The following is a 19,919-nucleotide window of genomic DNA, read 5'->3' as shown; positions in this document are numbered from 1 at the left end:
AACAGTTAAAATGATCAGGAATAGACGGATGTTTTACTTGCATTCACTGCTGATGACTGAACTGAACCCAGGTGGAAAGTGGAGTCACAATGTAGTGAGGTAGAGGTGGCCAAAGTCCACCCGCCCTCCTTCTTTGTGGTGTTAATAGACAATGGTCTGCCCATGGATGAAAATGCCTGGGCAGCAGCATTTCTAAAGCATGATGAATTTATAACTCCTAAAAGCAAAGCACATAAGTGGGTCGTTCTAGAGGTCAAAGGAGGGTAGTGGTGGAGTGTTGCTCCTCAAGCCTGCAGTATAGCATGGCCTAGTAGCAAGTTGGCGACAACAGGCAGTGAAGCAGAGGTGGATCACCCACTGCCGGAGTTCAGAGGAACCCAATGAAGTAGTGGTGCTGCAAGATCAATGCCTTCATAACTCCATGAGAGCTCTACAGTGGAACAGTAGGAATTACCAAGTCCAATGCTGAAATAATGCGTCGACCACACTGGTGAAATCATTTTGGTTGTCACTAGTTTCAAATGCTGAAGACGCTCAAATTGTGGCATCTCTTTCCAAGGTCCAGATTTCAGCGACACTTTGTGGAACTGTATGAGTGCTGTGAGCCTTAAATTAAATTCCACAAAAACGGAAGTGGTTCTTTTTCGAAATAATACATCTTTCCGGTCCCTTTCCTGGTGGCCAGACATATGTGGCCTCCTTTCGAACCCAGTTAAGAAGGTAAAAAACCTTGGGGTCATGTTAGATGAGATACTCTCTTACAAGGAACAAGTCAACAAAGTCATTTCATCCTCCTTTTTTTTATCTTAAGAGCTATCAGGAAAATCCAGTTGTTTATTCCTGCGGACCTGCAAAAAGTAGTGGTCATAGCCCTGGTACTGTCGCTGACTGACTACTGCAATAGTCAGTATCAAAATCTTTCATAAACCTTGTTCCACAAACTGCAGATTCTTCAAAATGCAGAGGCACGGCTGCTACTAAAGGTGCCTAGATGGCACTCTGCCTTGCACGCTACCTGTAGATTGCACTGGATATGTTAGGAAACGTATTATCTTCAAGGCCCTTTGCATCGCTTTCAAGTCCCTACATGGGGCAGGACCACATTATCTTAGGGAAAGGTTTTGCTGGACCTCCCCTCCAAGAGTGCTTCGTTCAAGCACAGCAAACAACCTGGTTGTGTCTCCTCACAGACTTTCCTCTTGGGGTGTGAGACGTTCTGTGGGGTGCACAGCTCGAACTGGAATCTTCTTCCTTTAGAAATAAAATCTGCTATTTCTTTACTGTCCTTTCGAAAACTCTTAAAAACTTGGCTTTACTGCCAGTGGTTTTGTCCGTAATGATTTGCCTTGACATCGGTCTAACTTCGAGCTGCACTCAAATCAAAGTAGGAGAGACATCAGGAAGATGCCACTCTGCTGGACAGCCTCCATCTCCAACCCAGCAGCAAGCAAAAGATTAGCTTGCAAATAGAGGGCTATAGTCCACAAAGTCCTGCAATAACACAAAATAATCCCTGGAGAGTAAGGAGAGTTTATAAATAGTTGCTCCTGATGCTAGATAGCATCGGGGAAAGGGAGGTTCTTAAGGAAAGAATGCATAGGTGCAAAGCAAGCAAAGCTGCACGAACATCTACAAACCAGTTTCCTATAAGTGGCTCTGTATCCACGGATTGAGAATTTGAGAATGTCATGGTATAGGAGTACCCAGGGTTTTTTTCAAATAGAGATTTTGGATTAATACAGAAAGCTTTCTACCTCACATCCAGCTTTCTCATTTTTGGCTAGGGTATTACCCTAGTCACATAAGGAGTTCACTTGTCACCAGTTTTTAGCAAATCACAAGACAGGAAAACTCCTTCTATGTACATGAAGTAGAGGGTATGATCTCTTGTAGACTAGATCTTTGGTTCATTTCCGTGAGCTGTGAGTGAAATGTCATGTACTTATAACCCTTTTCTTCCAGTCGACTGTCTAAGACATAATATTGCTCTAGTACATGGTTAGGTCATGTAGTTTATAGGGAGTTTTAATACCACAACTGGCCTTTTGCCCGAGAGCAAAATGAGTGAGTTTACTATGAAAGTCCATAGTCTCTTACAGAATTTTAAGTGATCTTTGGATGTCCTAAGGTCCAAGATCAGAGAGCTCCAATTCGGTCTACCTATACCGAGCCATTAATGTAATGAGACAACAGATTTTTAGTCTGGGGGATCCCAATTGTATGGATTTTGCTTATAGGACATGATTTGGCAGCAAGTAATCAACATCTTGTTATGTTAAAACCACACCTTCCAACATCGTCCTCTACAATTGAAATGTCAATCGCCTATTTTGCGTTTTAGAGTGAAGCAAGATAACTTATTACTTGCTGCTGTTTTTAGGTCCACAAATTAATGGATAAGCTATACAAAGGTCCCTCCTTCATTAACCCTCTGATGCCCACTAAAACTCGTTTTGTAACAAATTTCCCAGAAGCTACGTAAACCAAAACAATTAACCTCTTCTTTCATAACATTATTTTAGGTGGATACATAATTGTCACAGTTTATCGTGTAATCCTATTTGTTGAACCTGTGGTGAATACTAAATTCAATACTACTGTAACAAATGTGATGAAACTTTGAAACTCAAATGTAACTGGCCATTCTACAAACTGATTTATTTTAATCTATTACTTCTAATTTGGGTACATTGAAAAACTGACTGCTTATGAACAGTGGATGTTTTGAACAGATGTGATGTGTATAATGATGTGATGTATTAAAGTTGAAAGTTGTAAAGTATTTGGTCGGGGGTGCAAGGGTGAGTAAGACTGTGACATGTTTAAGGGGTGCAGTACCATTTTGAGAAATCAGCATTGGCTAGGACCAAAACAGTGGATGTAAAAGTCTGCATGGAACCAGGGACTGAATAATAGTTGCAAAGTTGTCGTATCGGAAATTGAGGAGTAAGATAAAATCATAATTAAGGAGCATTTCACATGCTTTATGCTTTACTACAGCGGGTTGAAAAGTTGGAAAAATATATTAAGCAAATCTATAAGAGCGCAAAGTAAACCACTTCTGTCCTACTAGGAAAGTTGCATCAGGTCAACATCATCTAGAACAACACAAATAAAGATTACATGCTCTCACGGTATCGTCGTCTCCAAAACAAAAAATACATATGCTTCTAAAGATAAGTGACAAGAGAAAAAAAAACATCATTTCAGGCATTTGAAAGTTTCATTTCCAGCTCACCTATTGATGAAACCGTACCCATTTCGTACATTAAACCATTTAACGGTCCCCAAAACCTTTGTTGCTGAAAGGAAACAGATTAAAATCAGTTGCAGTACACCAAAATTATAGCTCCACGCGTTTTCTCAGCTTCATAATTAACAGCAAAAAATCTATCATTTGTGTGAATGTAGTCATATATGTCTGACCATTTTAAAGTAGTAGTTTACATTCAAAACATGACGACAAAATAGGGAAGAGCTCTTAGAGTTCACTCTCACAAAATACCTAAAACTATTTAACCTGGTATTGTATACTATTTCGCACTCTATTTTTTTCTTTTTTTCCTGTTATTATCGAGGCAGATCTTTAATTTAGTGTTCTTTCTTTGATGACTGTTTATTCCATTTGCTGATGGTGACAGTTTTCTTCTATTGCTTCATGGTGCAGCATCTGGAGTAGATAGTTCCTTCAAATCCTTATGAACCTTCTGCATATCTACGGTTCAACTCTTCAATAAAGACCTCAAAAGTTAAACATTGTTCACGTTAGTCTTTTTTTTTTCCGGGACGCATGTGAACAATATTTGGGACAAGTTGACTCTACTCTTTACCTTTCTTCAAATCTTCACCATTGTGGCACAGCAAGGTTCTACATCAATGAAAGATATCCTATACATATTATTACTCCTTAAATTTTCACAACTTTTCACCTTAAGTACATGGTTTTGTTCTAGTTATATTGCCTTAGTATCTTTTCAGCGATCTAACAGGTTTCAAACACCTTGTCATGAACTCTGTTTCGATCAGCTTGAGATACTCTGTGCTGTCTCATTCTTCAAGCTTGCGCTACTCAAGAAAACGTTCACCAAAACGCACATTCATAAAGGAGAACACACAAAACGGAGTAGGCCTCTACTGCTTTTGTGAGGGTGCACCCTCTGTTAATGCAAGTTACAAAGCGTGTTCCGTAATTTCGTCATAAGCAGTTTGTAAGCACAAAAACATAAAAACATACTATGTTTGTGCCTGGAGCGTGTTTCTTTTAAACGCTGGGCAGTGTAAGCAAAATGAACCTATCACCCGTTTTTGAGGTAACATTCACAATTTTATCTGCACAGGTAAGATATTCACATTGGAAAGAAGAGTTTGTCGTTTAGTTTATTGATGCTGGACAGGAGACATTTGATAACCTACCTAAGGTAGGAGGCCCTTCGAGCCATTTTTTAAGTTGGAATGCGTATACGAACGTAGTTAAAGCATTGGAGAAGCGTTTCACAGAAGAGCCTTTTGTAGTGCTTGAACAACATGTGTTTTTTTTCTCCGAAAGGAAACAATCATATGTAGAGCCTAAGGACGACTATGTAACAACAAAGAATTCTTGCTTCTAAGTGTGAAATGTAGCTGCGTATCTCCGAGACCGGTTTGTTCTCAATTGCACATTCAAAAAGATACGACAACGTTTGTTGATTTTTATGCAGAAACAGGAAGTCATCTCTTGATAAAGTTTTAGATATTTGCAAAATGTATTGAACAATCTACCTCAGCTAAAGTTTTGGTGAAGATTCTTCCGATGTCGATGTAAAAGTCATGTTGGCAACAGTCCTGCGAGTGAAAAACTGTGTTAAATGCAAAAAGACTGGGAATTTTCAGAGTGCATTCATTAGTGTCAAAAGACCTGTAACTTTGAACAGCAAGTTGACAATAAATGAATGCTTACCATTGAGAATAATACAATGTGTTAACCATGGAACGTAACAAAGTTTGTCCTGGTAGTGATAAGTTTTGCTAAATGTGTAGAGCAGGGGGTCTTCAAACTGGGGGACTCCAAGTGATTCCAGGGGGACGCCATCACTAACATCTTTTGTCATTTATATCCAAGCTTGGGAGCATGTGTCAAAAGGGTAGGGACTCTAAATACTCTTCAAAACCACCACCCCATCACACTGTGAATACTTGTACATGTTAGTAATGCCTGTCTAACCAGAACAGTATGTTTGGCATCATGTATTTGATTTTATTTATAAAACGACAACAGACCTTAACTGCAATGTTTAATAAGTCTACACATATTTAAACATTGCCAATTTTATAGAATAATTGAGAGAAATTTGTAGGGCGGTTGGGGGTTGGCGTGGCATTAAAATGTTTCAAGACCACTGGTGCAGGTTAACATTCAAATTTTGGTCACAGTTTTACTGGAAAAGGGATGGAATTTGTACATGAGAAATGTACAGTCTCCTTGTTATCAAAGCAGGGAGATAAGCACAGCGTGCAATCAAAGTGCAGAATTAATAGTCCTGCCTAAGGACAAGCCTATCAATTGAAAATGTGCGTCTCTAATGGCAGTGTTCAACCATGCCGTGAATACTTCACTGGCCTCTGTATCACTCCACACCACTGCACTCTACTCTGCGCCACTCCAATTTACACCACTCCATTCTACGCCACTTCAGGCTATGCCTCTCTGCTATGCCCTGTACTATTCTACTGTATGCCAATGCACCCTTTGTCACTCTACTCTACTGCACTCTGTGCCACTGCACTTTACACCACTCCAGTCTAGGCCACACCAATCTACTCTGCACAACTCCACTCTACTGTACTCTACAACACTGCACTCTATGCCAATAAACTCTATGCCAATGCACTTTACTCTGTAATACTCAACTCTATGCACCTGCACGCTATGCCAGTTTACCGTACGCCACTCTAATCTGCTGTTCACCACTGTCCTATGCCACTGTACTTTACACTACTGTACATAATTACACTACGCAACTGCACTCTACCCTGCACTACTCCACTGTGCGTACCTTCACTCACACAAAATACCACTTTGCCCTATATCACTAACAAATCCACACATCACAAACAACACACAGCCTCATTATTATATTTAACTTTAACACCCTCGCTGCCAGGCCTTTTCCCCCTTCTGTGCCAAGCCTTTTTTTTGGCTATTTGGGGCAGTTCGCGCTTAGGCCTTCATAACTTTTTGTCCACATAAACTACCCACGCCAAATGTGCCCCCCCCCCCCCCCCCCCAAACATCCTAGGGATTCCCCCCGTTTGTGAGTTCCCCTGGAGGAGACCAAGAAATTAGGCAAAATACAGCTACTATTTCGTTGTTTTTCTCTTTTTTTTTATTAAATGGGAAAAAGGGGCTGCAGAAGAAAGCTTGTGGGTTTTTCCCTTTAAAATTGCATCACCAAAGGGTTTGTGGTGCTAAAATCACCATCTTCCCAGCTTTCAGGAATAGGCAGACTTGAGTCAGAAAACCACATTTTTCAACACAATTCTGGCCCTTTACTGGGACATACCCCATTTTTACTATTTTTTGTGCTTTCAGCTTCCTTTCAGTTAGTGACAGAAATGAGTGTGAAACCAATGCTGGATCCCAGACAGCTAAACATTTCTGAACATTAGACAAAATTCTGAATTCAGCAAGAGGTCATTTGTGTAGATCCTTTAAGGTTTTCTACAGAAAGTAACAGATAAAATAAAAAAATATTGAACTTGAAGTGGAAGAAAAAAAAAAGCAATTTCTGTCCACATTTTCTTATATAACTTTTTCCAGCTATGGCAGATTTTTGAAAGTAGTATACTGCTACGTCTGCTGGACTTTTCTGGTTGCTGGGATATTTAGGGATTGTAGGTTCATCAAGCACCCTAGGTTCCCAGAGTTAATAAATGAGCTGCACCTTGCAATGGGTTTTCATTGTATGCCAGGTATACAGCAGTTCATTTGGTGAAATAGAAAGAGTAAAAAATAGGTATCAAAGAAACCTTTGTATTTCCAACACGGGAACAAGATAAGATGTTGAGAAGCAGAGGTTATTTGCACATCTCTGAACTCCGGGGTCCCAATACTAGCATGTGAATCACAGGGCATTTCTCAAATAGACATCTTTTTTACACACTGTCTTACATTTGGAAAGAAAAAATGTAGAGAGAGACAAGGGGCAAAACACTTGTTCTGCTATTCTGAGTTCCCCCAAGTCTCCTTATAAAAATGGTACCTCACTTGTGTGTGTCGGCCTAGTGCCTGCGACAGGAAACAACATGGACACATCACATTTTTACACTGAAATCTGATGTGTTTCTAGGAAAGTGCCTAGCTGTGGATTTTGGTCTAGCTCAGCGGGCACCTAGAGAAACCTACCAAACCTGTGTCTTTGTGAAAACTAGACACCTAGGGGAATTCAGGATGGGGTGACTTGTGGGGCTTTCACCAGGTTCTGTTACCCAGAATCCTTTGTAAACCTCACAATTTGGCCAAAAGAAAAAAAAAAGGGAAAAAAAACACTTTTCTTTCACATTTTGTTGCTGCAAAGTTCTGGAATCTGAGAGGAGCCACAAATTTCCTTCTTCCCAGCATTCCCCCACATCTCCCAATAAAAATGGTACTTCACTTGTGTGGGTAGGCTTAGTGAACCGTGATAGGAAATGCCCCAAAACACTATGTGGACACATCAAAATGATCAAATACAAAACGACCGGTTTGTGTGTGTGTGGGGGCGCTGCGTTTTTGGTCCTGGGCTCAGCAGCCATCTAGGGAAACCTACCAAACCCAGACATTTCTGAAAACTAGACATCCGTTTTCTGAAACACAATTTTCACAGATTATTGTTAATACACTATTATAGTTTTATCAGTAAAGCTGCAAGTTAGTGGGAATGTTTTTGAACATTGCTTGGAAATTTACTGTCTGTAAATGACAGTGCGCTACCACATCATGCGTTAGTAATATATTTATTAACAGTGAGAGTTTAAACATAATCTGAGAAACACACCTGCCCTGATTGCAAAGCTATTAGTAAACTATGAGGCAAGCCATGCATGGATCATGTGTACCCTATATGTGGCTAGATTTATTATACATGGTGCAAACGTTTCGTGTATTTAATCAAACAAAAAAATGATTTTTTTTTTTTAAAGCAGAAATGCTGAACTTTCATATCTGAAGGTGCACTCATATACGAGAATGAAGAAAAAGGAGACTGTAAAATACAATATTTGCCTGGGATCACACAATTTGAGACCTGTTTCCGGGTCAAGTACATTACAGTCAGGTCGAGTAGATTATTAAAGCTACTCGACCTGCAGGTCAATCCTTCTCAGAAAACCATTACATCTATATCTCCGCTCATGACCCCCTAAAAACAAAACATAACAAACACATCAAAATCTCAGACACACACACACAATTTCAGTCACAAATTAGAAACATTACACCCACCCTCCTGACTACACAAATAACTCACATCCTAAACCGTCTTTACTCCCAAATTTTCTCTTCAACAACACTTAACACAAATACACCAACACAACTCTCACTCACCCGGCTCTCATCTATTGCACAATTTACAGCCTGTGAACAAGAGCCACGTGCTCCACCACACCCCTAACCCACACACCTTACACCCTAAACATGTGCAATCAAAATAAAAACATGCCTCTCTTCACAACTTTGCATCCCCGTGTCTATTACACAAGGACACTCTACAAAAAAGAACAAAAAAAACAGCTCACCAACTCACTCTCATCCAGCACCTACACACATACCATTCTAAGCCTGCTGGACGAGGAATATGATCTAGAAAAACAAAACTATTGCTATCCTCATACAGCTAATGGCAACTCTAATGACACACCTGCTACAAATTCAAAAATAATGCTCACTCTTCTACAAAACAAAGTCACACCACCAAAACACAATTTCGAAACAGCATATTAATAAATGCTTGACTGCTCTCTTAAAAAATAAAAAAAAATAAGCAACACATCTACAACCTACTCACTGATGCACAACCTGACTTACTCTTCATAACTGAATCATGGTTGGAGATGACATGGCCCCAATATTTCATGAAGACGTTCCAACAGGCTACCAAACGAACACTAAATCGTACAAGCAAAAGAGGAGGTGGACTAGTTGTTATATTCAAGCAAACAATAAATTTCACCAAAGCTGACAACGTTTCTATACACTGTTGTGAGGCCTTCATCACCAGATGCAACCCGACACCAACTTCTTCTTGTAACTTCCTTCTCCTTTACAGACCATCAAAAAGCAATTAAACTTTCCCAGGCACATTTCTAGACAGTTTTAAACCTTGTAACACTGCACCCCAACCTATGCGCATTCATGGCAACCTAAACATTTGGTTTGACAAACTGAACATGCCTCATCCAAAAACCATCATCACTGGCCTAGTAACAATGAACTTTCTTCAGATCGTACTCAAAAACACACACATTGCGGGACACATTCTAGATTTCATTTTTGCTAATCCAGAACTAATTACCTTTCAAAGGATTACTCCAGTCACATGGGCAGACACACAAATAATCCTTAAACTGGAAAGCCCCAAAGACATTAGAAACTCAAAAATCTTCAGTTGCCTCAGAGCTGTTGAGCAGTGGATGTCATGGAGCCATCTCAAAATGAATGCTTCCAAAACTGAAATACCAACATGTGGCGATTTGAAACATTATGACCAACTCTGCGCCTGGTGTGATGATTTGGGGCCACCTCCGAAAGCATCCAAGGAAGCAAGAAACCTTGGAATTACCATGGATTCCAAGTTATCACTGAATGCCTAAGGGGACAAATTAGCAAGATCAAGCTTCATTACTATGGAAACTCTGCAACGCATTCTCCCCCACTTTGGATTTCCACTCAAGGTCCAGGCTACTATCTCTTTTGTACTGTCCAAACTGGATTATGCCAATGGCCTCTACCACGGATCCTCTTTTCATCAGGAATAAAATCAGCAAATACATTCAACAAAGAACCCTCCACTCCAGATTGGCAGTGTGCCTCAAAATCCCACTATAAAAGAAAAAGAAAAAAACATAGGTGGCACTTCCTTCTCCATCCAAGCAACCTAACTATGGAACTCATTACCCCAAAACATAAGCTCCATGGATAACTATTTTATCTTCAGAAGACTACTCAAGTGTTGGCTGTTTCCTACTTAGCCACCATACTCAAACACTAATAAGCAGCATATCCATGTGTAAACATTTATAATTTGATTGTATGTAACCAGATATGTGTGTTTTTCTTTGTACAAATATGTACAATAATTATGGTTTTAAAACATACATATAGAAATAATTATATGCTTACTATGTATATAGGGCACTGCATAGTTGCATATAGGTTATTTGAATAGATGCTTATAGATCTCAGCTTTATTTATCTATCACAATAGTATCATAACTTTTTCTACACGTATTTCACGGTTTAAATATTGAGGAAAATATAACATTTTTAAAAACATTAGTTATAAAAAGTCACAGATAAATAAGCTTATAGCAGAACACTGGAAAGTCTGAGTTTATAAAATACAATGTTAAATCTTGATATATTATCTTCCTTATACGCGTATACCCTTTCTATGTACTTATGTATCTATATGTATTTATTTACTCCTACTGTAAAAGAAAAAAAAGAAAAAAAAAAAAAAAGAATTTGACTCTATCCAATGCACTACTTTTATGTCTCACTCTATACCGCTCTCAACATTCCTCTGCCTCCACTCTGACTCTTCCCAAACCTTATTCTATTACTATGATCTCCAAAATAACCCTTTATAGTCTCTTACCGGCTGTACCCCTCACTGGATCACCCCAAACCTCAGTTTACTACTATGCTCTCCCAAACTACTCTTTCTAAATTCTTCCATCGTATCCCTCCTTTGACTCATCCCAAACCTAATTTTAATAGTATTGTCTCCCTAATCCACTCCTAAAGACTCTTCCCTCCTCCATCTCTCCTTTAACCTCATCTTACTACTATGATCTCCCAAATAACACATGCTAGACTCTACCCTCTTTTATCCCAGCATTATCCTATTCTATCCAACAGACTCCGCTCAAATAAACTCATATTTTCCTATACTAATCCACAACAAATCCTTTTTGGGTTCTGGAGCAGAGTACTACTCCCTGAAAAGCGCTTCAACACCTTGTCAGGGGTAGTAAGTGCTATATAAATACAATTTCGAAAAGAAAGGGAAAAAAAGAGAGAAAAACAGAAATAGCCATTTCAAGAATATTGTATATACCCTGTCGCTTTGGCATACTGGGAGGCAAACTTTACAAATTAGTAAAAAACATTTTCTTGGACAGTAGATCTAAATTGCTACATTTTAAATTCTAAAGTGCTTTTTTATGCTCTTGACAATGAGACGGTTATATGCGGAGGAATATGACTCTTGCAAACCTGCTCTGAAAGGCTAATGTTCTGCCTTGGGTTTCGCGCTGGCAGTAACATATAAAATTACGGTTGTATTTTACTGCCCAAACCTATACAATTACCATGGCACTAATCTCTTCCCCTCTAACAGATTTGTAGGGTAATGTGGCTGAAACCCATTCTACAAACCGACAGCCTGTAGCCAGAAAAGGAAGGTGCCTGAAAATATATCGAGTTGAAATGAGAATTTTCTCTTGTCTTATGATGTATTGTGCGAGGGTCTTGATTGGGAATTAAGGCCCCAGCATTATTTCTTTTAAACAAATTGTGCACTGCCTACTCATACGTGACAATCGCGTGTCATCAAGTGTTAAGTCCTGTGCGTTCATTATAAAATGCTATTCATGGAGATGTAGTTCAAGTTCATTTCCGCTCAGGGGAGCACGCTATCGGGCAGCCACTCCAATTCGGAGGCGCTCTCACAGCGACGAGTGCTGAGGGGTGTCTGCTGCACTCGCGTCCAGCTCCACTGCTGGCTTGGCACGCGTTTCGAAGAACCCAATGGGAAACACATGGTCACTGATGTGATGCGGATGGACCCGAAGAGGACCTCTCCACCACCCTCCCCCAAACACTGGGAAGAAGGACCACTATCGCTGTGGGTCTGCTACAACGCGCACTCTGAGGATGTGCACTGCCTCTCGGCTGGCACCGTGCACTGTTGATAAAAGAGCCCGCCTCCACGGAGAAAGAATGAACAGCACCAGTCTCTGCACACAAAAGGATGGTGCGGGGGAGGCGGACATTTTGTCTCGTGCGAGGGTCCTTATAAGCCCCCACCTCCTCCTGTCGCGCGCTTTTCTTGCCGCTGCAACGCGCGCTCACCTGTCAGGCCGGAAAGACCGGAGCTGTAGGTGATCGCGCACTGATCCAGCGGGTATCCAACACTTTACTTTGTAAAGGTGTTCACTTTCAGCTTATTTACCCACACGAACCCCTAGATATGTTTCACCCCCAACCTCACCGATGACCTTCTTGTCCCCCGCGGGGGCCGCCGGAGTCAGGCCGGCCTTGATCTCTACGGCCTCGGGCTGCTGCTGGGTGTCGGCCTCGCTGCTCATGCTGGTGTCCGCGGTGGTGACTTGACTCCTTCCCCGGGGGTTGATGGTATCAGGCCGGCGGTGGCTGCTGCCTTCGGGCTCCCTGGCGTCCGCTCCCGCTGCCGATCGAACTACCTTCAGATTCCAACAGTGGGCGGGTTAACCCCGGCAGACAGCACGCCCACTCACCGACCAACAATTGGACGCGAGGGAAATCAATCGGCGAATCCCATCGCCAATTCGACAAGTCTTATATCAATCAGCATGCGATGCCTGGTTTCATTGGATGGAGTGACAGCGCTGCCATCTCGTATAGGGAGGCTCACGCCGCGTGATGGGCAGTGTCTGTCCGTTGGATGCTCAAGACAGGGCCTGTGTCAGGCGCGCTCCCACCGGAGCTGGTCTCTATGACCGAACAATGGGTACTCCAGCCAACTCAGGCATAAGATTTGTGACGGCACGAGATGTCACCGAAGGGCGTGACCCCTCCCGCCCATACACAGTATCTATCGGGTAGAGGAGAGGAGAAACAGCACTGGGCTGACTCGGTTTCAGGCCTAATCCCATTCTCCCTATCAAAATGGCCTATAATCTGAGACAATTCCAGTCGTCCAGGATCGACAGGACATAGCTTGCTAAAACGATGTGGCTCTGATCCCTCCCGGCTCACTTCTGCATCCGTCCATCTCTCATAGTTTATGCCAAAGACACGGACCATTCTGTGTAATGTAAAGGCGGTATCACGGTGGGACCCCCTGCTTTTTCATTTGACACTAACAGTAGTGTATCTCTAAATGATGTTCCCCATAGAGACTAGGAAGCCGCTATTGAGGCGTTCTATAACACAGGTGTGCCTAGACCAGGTTCTGAACTGTGGACGCAGAAAGGGTACCCCATCATCGCGACATTCTCCCACTCACAAACCAAGCGTGGTTTACATGGTTTCCGGACCCCACAGTCCTTATTCTTGCCATTGTATCTTGGGTGTCAGTGTCAACCCTGCCAAGTGTCATGCAACTGTTAGCACGTCAGACCTTATTAAGTAAACTTACAAGGGGATGCGAATAGTAATAGTTAGTAAAGTTTAGTCAGTTTATTTCCCTTAAAATAACAAAACTAAAGTCATGTAGATTAGTCTCAAAATCCAATGAAAAATATAAAAACAATACTGGTTGACCAAAGCAGCGGAAGAAGCGCAACCTAATCAAAGCTTGAATCACAACACATTCAAGAGGTACAGTGCAAATTGACAGCAGAGTCAGCTGCAATAAAGATATAGTGTACATTGAATCCAGCAGGATAACTCGTCAATCATTTGTCCCTGAAATTCGTCAGTAAGTTATGAATACCCTTAACTAACACCAAATTAGCATCAGCATGTTGGGCTTCATGCAAAACAATTTAGAACACAAATTTAGGAAACATCTAGCTATGGATCTGTCAAATCAGAGTAGTTGGTACCTAAAAAGAAAATGCATAACAGTCACATCGTCATATCTACCTATCCTCGTTATGGGTCAGCAAGCAGAATCAGTCTTCGTCCTCAGGTCAACAATCGATCAGCAAAGTATCAGGCTCTCAGTTAGAGAGTATGAGCCCAATGGCAGAATCTCGAATCTCTTCTACAGTCTCCTCTTCTCAATCTCTCAGAATTAAGTCTCCTGACAAAAATCTCTCTCTGTAGTCTGCCTATTTCTCCTTTGTCGCGTTGTTCTATCCAAGTCACATAAACGATCCCCTAATTACTTATTGGTCACTTAATCGTACATTTATTTTCTACCCAATAATAATTCTATACCAAATCTATGAATTCGAATATTTCTCTATTCACACAAAGTTGATTGGTTCACTTTGCGATGTCCTCATCATCCGGCATATCAGGTAACAATACTGTTGCACTTTCAGCTCCATTCAGTGTCTTCATTGTTCTTTGTCCTGGGAAAGTACATCTCACACACATTACATAAAATTTGTTTCTCTCTCAGGAACATCAACAATCAACATTATCACGAAAAGCCTCTGTTGAGCACTTTAACAAGACAATGGACATTTTCACAGTTTCATTCACTCGATCAGCAATTATATGAAACGCTAAGAAATACTGCTTCGGCATGCAGCATGGCAAGACTAGGCCAAGACACTCGCTAAGTAAAGGCCTACAATTAATAAGCTAAAACATACTTCAGAACCCTAAATATGACATATTACTACATTAATCTAGTACATTTTCAATATTTCATAAACATTATTCATTAATTAGTAAATTTCGTGAACACTGGTAGTCATTCTTCGAAGTAATACGTAAACACTCATTAATAATTTCTGGTTAAGGCATCTGCTTTAGCACATCTCACATGAGAATAGTACATTTCTGGTAATTTCCCTGCAATGCCTGAGATTGTCACGCAAAAGAATCGTGGTCTGAACCGCTGTAAATCTTTCTAATTACAGTTTCTTACTTTGCTAGGTACACTCAGAGTAGTGTTTATCAAAGGCCACAAGGTGGCGATGGTGTACAATGGGAGGCACAGCATTCTAAATATATTAAGATATTTATATGGTTCCCTCATCTTCATTGCTGGATTTTGCTTGCCAGAAAGCGTCACTCATAGTTTGTGAAATGTCACTCATAATTACACTGAAATTATGAAAATCTCATACATAGCAATCTGAAACCTTGCCAGCTATGCAGTGTCACTTGCTTTCGTGGGGTAAGCGATAATATAAATGTGTTAATACCCCCTTCCCTGCCACCTAGTCCACAGACTTTGTCCCCTTGAACTGCCAGGTAACCACAGGCCCACCTGTCTCACCAGGGGACACACACTGTCAGTATTAACATTAAACCGTGGACAGTGAATGAACTTCTACGGTGTTCTATTTGTCCTTGTTGCATGTGATATTGTAAGGTTGACATTATGTTTGCATTACTGTTATTGACTTTGTTAATAAAATGTTATGTTATGCCCTTTTGGTGTTCATTCCCATTCATCACTTTTGTGTCTGCGTGCAATTTCTCTCTCAGGCTGTATTTAGGATGTTGGGGATCAGGTTGGGTTTTGACAGTTGGCATTCTGTGTGGCACGCACTATGGGCTGACATTAAATTTGTTGTGCTCCTTGCAGTGGCTTCCTGTCACTACTACAATTGCCCTTTTGGCGACACGGATGGGACGCATGGATGCATTGCCTCTCCCATTTACCAGTGAATCTTTTGGCTCCCTGTCTTCCAGTTAGTGTCTTGCTGCTTCCATTATCTTTCTGCAGTTCACTTCCATGAGACGTCTGTGATGAGAAAGAAGCTAAATTCCCCTTATATACCCCTAGACAGGAAGTAGAAATACCACCATCTTGGATTGGGGAAAAGGTCATGATTAATGATAGAGAACATGTGCCTAGAAAAGAAAAGCAATGCATGCGGGGAAGAGAGGATGTGAACAGCATGCTGGGAAAGGAGAAAGCATGCATAAAAGGAAATCATGTGCATGCAGTCGGCTTTTGCCAGTGTGACCGGTAAGTGAGGGCAATGAGGGTTTCCAGAACATGTATAATGCACCAGAGTGTTAAGCGTACTGAATGCGGTATGCGCGGCAGGTTCGAGACCCGACTCGGAGTTTCTTCCCAAGTGCCTTGACTTGAGTCGCGGCCTCCCCCGCGGCCTGCTTGCGAGCCGCGGCTTCCCCCGCGGCTTGCCTGCGGGCCGCGGTGTCTCCCAAATGCCGCACCGTGGCAGCCCGTGCTTGCGGCCACGGCGCGACATACACAGCTCTGTGATTGTGGCCCTGTCAAATCAATAGGTGAGGATAATGTGCTAATTCATTCAAGCGGTCCTGAAGGAGAGGTCGGTATAGGCGCACAGTGAGCGCCCACCTTTGATGCAAGTCTGACTATAAGGGGACTCTCCCTCTCCAGGATACCAGAGGCCATTAGCCTCGAGTGTTAGGGTCCTCCCCAGGTATTCCCTTGGTTAAGGTAGGCCCTTCCTCACCCCCTTTTCTATTGTGATTATTTCTGCAGTGCTTAAGAAGCTTATGCAACAGGGATCCAATGCCCTGATGAATGCCCAGAGACCCTCCATAGCTCAATTACAAGGGCAGAAACATGTCGGCTACATCTTTTAGATAGGTGACCTTGTGAGTCATTGCTCTCACACTGGTTCCCCATTTCTTTTTAATCACACCACACAGAACCCTCTATTAAACTCACCTGGGTATCTGAGTAGGTGTTTTTATTTCCCTAGCATAGCTGGATCCCCTTTTCCAGAAATTAAATTAATTTACGCACTCCCTCCTGTTCTTTTAACAGCGAGGTTGAGTCCGCCCAGGTGGCATTGTCCTACCTGGGTGGGGCTAGGTGGTCATATGATGAAGCATGACACTATATAGTGTGTGAGACCACTTAGTCTGTAAAGGAAATCCCCCTTACAGACCTTACACCACTCCACAGCTCACTTACATTTCACCTCTAGTCGAGGTATACGAGTGGTCTAGTGTCACAGTTGATACACTATCGACCTATTTACGTTACAAGAACCCCGTACTCTCATTTGTGATTTAGTATTGTGTTTTGGGAGTTCAGTACGGTGTGTGTCCTTTTTCGCTCCCACATACTCTCCCTTTGTGTAATGTTAATCCTCCAGTGTTGCCAAGTCCACCAGGGGTCTGTACACGGGGGTATGTCCCCATCTCCTATTCATCCGCAGCAGTAGGTATCTAAGGGACACAAGAGTGAGGAGGCTGTCACAAACTTAACATTGGAGCCACAACAGGAGTTAGCAATCTGAAAACTTGTAATGTTTCAGTGTGATTAGTCCAGTATGTGCCTATTTCTCCTGTGATGCAGCATGAATCCATAGGGCTGCCCCCCCAGAAATGGCGTTTGCCTGTCCTGTGTGGAGGGACAGGTGGAAGTGAGGTAATTCCGCTGACGATGTGCGCCGTGGCGGGAGGCGGCCGGGAACCACCAGGCAACTCCTCATTGGTTATAATTGGGCCCTATGGGTTACAGTGGCCAATGGTAATCTACTTTCGCGGTGACGGTATGCACCGCCACAGATGTGACCTCCATTTTCCATCATATTCCTCACTTGCTACCTGACCTTCCATAGGAGAGGACCTACACCGCATGTGCTGCTATGACCTGTGCCTGGAACCTACCATGGCCCGTGTGACTGGGGAAAGGGCCCCAGCCTTCACTCTGGAGGAGTTGGAGAGACTGGTGAATGGGGTCCTACCCCAGTACGGACTGGTGGATGGGCCTCCAGACCAACAGGTGAGTACTCTGTGGGCACAATGCATGTGGCATGAATGCATGGAGTGTTGTGTGTGAAGGCCTTGTGTAAGGGGGGTGGGTGGTTGTCCTCTTTGCGGTGCACAGCTTGTGTGCTAGGCTATGTGTGTGCTAACGGTGATGTAAACGGGTATGGTGGGCCATATGTGTAACAGGCTGGACTGTTTGTCTAATGGTGTTTTCCTGAGTGTATTGCCTCTGCAGGTCAGTGCCCATCAAAAGAAGGGTATATGGCGTGCCATCGCCAAGGAGATGCGGACCCTGGGGGTCTATGGAGCACCAACTGTCGGAAATGGTGGGAGGACCTGAGACACTGGGCACAGAAGACAGCGGGGGCCCAGCTAGGGATGGCTTCCCAACGAGGCAGGGGTGCCCGTCGATCCCTGACCACCTGATGGCCCGCATACTGCCGGTGGCCTACCCAGAGCTGGATGGGCGCTTGAGGGCATCACAGCAGCCACAAGGGAGTGAGTACAGTGGCTGTCATTGCAACTTACACCTGGTGGGGTGGTATCCGGGTGGTGGATGTGTGTTAGTGGGTTCCCCTAGGTCAGGCCAGATATAGCAGCGTAGGGCCTCTGGTGGCTAGGGTTCTGAAGGGATAATCCTGCCTACCTAGCTTGTAAGCATCCACTACTGGTCAGGGCTGCGTGGGTCCCAAGTGTGCTGCAGTTGGCAGTGTCTGCCCCTTTTCATGCTATGGTTGGTAGCGAGATCAGTGGTGGTGCAATGCAAAGTGCCTAGGCCTACTCCCTGTGTGTGAGGGTGCTGTGTACCCCAACGGTGCTGTTGGTGCAGCCATTGACCCAGTGTATCCTTTGTCTCTCCCCCCCCCCCTTCTTGTTTTGTCATCCTGTCCTTATGTGCATTAGCCTCATCTGGTGAAGGAGCAGAAGCACCAGCGATGGAGGGTGCTGTATCCCACAGTACCCAGGAGGCAGAGTCCACGACGCTGAGGACACCAGTGGGACGGAGGGTGAGGGGAGCACTACGGCGGAGACTGGAGGGGACAATTCAGACATAGATACCTCCTCCGATGGAAGCTCCCTGGTGGTGGCGGACACTTCTGTGACCACCCCAGCTACAGGTACAGGTACAGCCGCCAACCGCGTACCAGCACGCCCTCCCAGCAGCCCCTCATCGAGTTGCCCGTGCCCTCTCACCCAGGAGGGTGGGCATCTCCTTCGCCACAGGCACCTCAGGCCCTGCCCCATTTAGCCCTGATTGAAGAGGCTATTGACCTCCTGAGATCCATCTTTGTAGGGCAGTCAACTATTGTGCATGCCATGCAGGGACTGGCCGCCCAGATGCAACAATCTAATGCATTCCTGGAGGGCATTCACACTGGATTGGCAGCCCAACAGAGATCGATTCAGGCTCTGGCCTCCTCTCTGATGGCAGCCATTGTCCCTGTTTCAACCGTCCCCCCTCCAACTTCCACTTCCCAGTCCCATTCTCCTCTACTCAACCGATCCCAAGCACACAGCCAGAAGAGCATGCACACAGGACAACACCCACGAGTGTCACAGGCAAACACAAGCACCACACTTCATCCTAGAAGCACTCACGTAAACACCATACAGTTGCAGACACTACAACATCCACTGCCTCCACTGTCTCCCCTCCACCTCCTCCCTCCCAGTCACTTCCACACTCACACCTGCATGCACTACATCATCATCCACTACCAGCTTCATCACCACACCAAGCAGAACACACACCTCACAGACACCTCCACAACATCCATGCACACGTCCCCTGTGTCCTCTCCCACTTTGTCTGTCCCCCACTCCAAAAGTACACAAACGCAAGCACTCAGACACCCAACAGCCATCCACCTCACAACGGCATACAGCCCATGCACCTGCACCCAAATCCAGCAGACAGACACCTCCAACAACTACTCCCTCATCCTCCACTCCCATTCCTTCTCCATCTTCCCGCCCCAATGTCCCTAAGAAACTTTACCTATCCACCATTGACCTCTTCCCTACCCCTCCCCTCGTCTGGCACGTCTGGCCAGGGTATCAAAAACCAGCAAAGTACCTCAGCCACACAGTCCACGGGCCCAGTTCCATCTGCACCTGCTCGTGGTGGAAAGGAATC

General features: G+C 43.6%; 1 protein-coding gene across 1 annotated transcript in view; it reads right to left on the bottom strand.

Annotated features, from left to right (window-relative positions):
* YBX1 (Y-box binding protein 1) overlaps positions 1 to 12,684 on the bottom strand; it is a 90,036-nt gene extending 77,352 nt beyond the window's left edge. The window contains exons 1-2 of the mRNA XM_069240336.1: positions 12,450 to 12,684; positions 3,239 to 3,302 (exon numbers count right to left, since the gene is read on the bottom strand). Coding sequence (XP_069096437.1) covers positions 3,239 to 3,302; positions 12,450 to 12,546 — 161 coding nt within the window. The 5' untranslated portion in view covers positions 12,547 to 12,684. The remainder of the gene's footprint in view (positions 1 to 3,238; positions 3,303 to 12,449) is intronic.
* Positions 12,685 to 19,919: the final 7,235 nt, after the last annotated feature.

The sequence above is a fragment of the Pleurodeles waltl genome, chromosome 6 (genome assembly GCF_031143425.1).
Source record: "Pleurodeles waltl isolate 20211129_DDA chromosome 6, aPleWal1.hap1.20221129, whole genome shotgun sequence".
Lineage (NCBI taxonomy): Eukaryota > Metazoa > Chordata > Amphibia > Caudata > Salamandridae > Pleurodeles > Pleurodeles waltl.
Note: the sequence above shows the minus strand (reverse complement) of the source record. Positions and strands in the feature narration are given on the sequence as shown.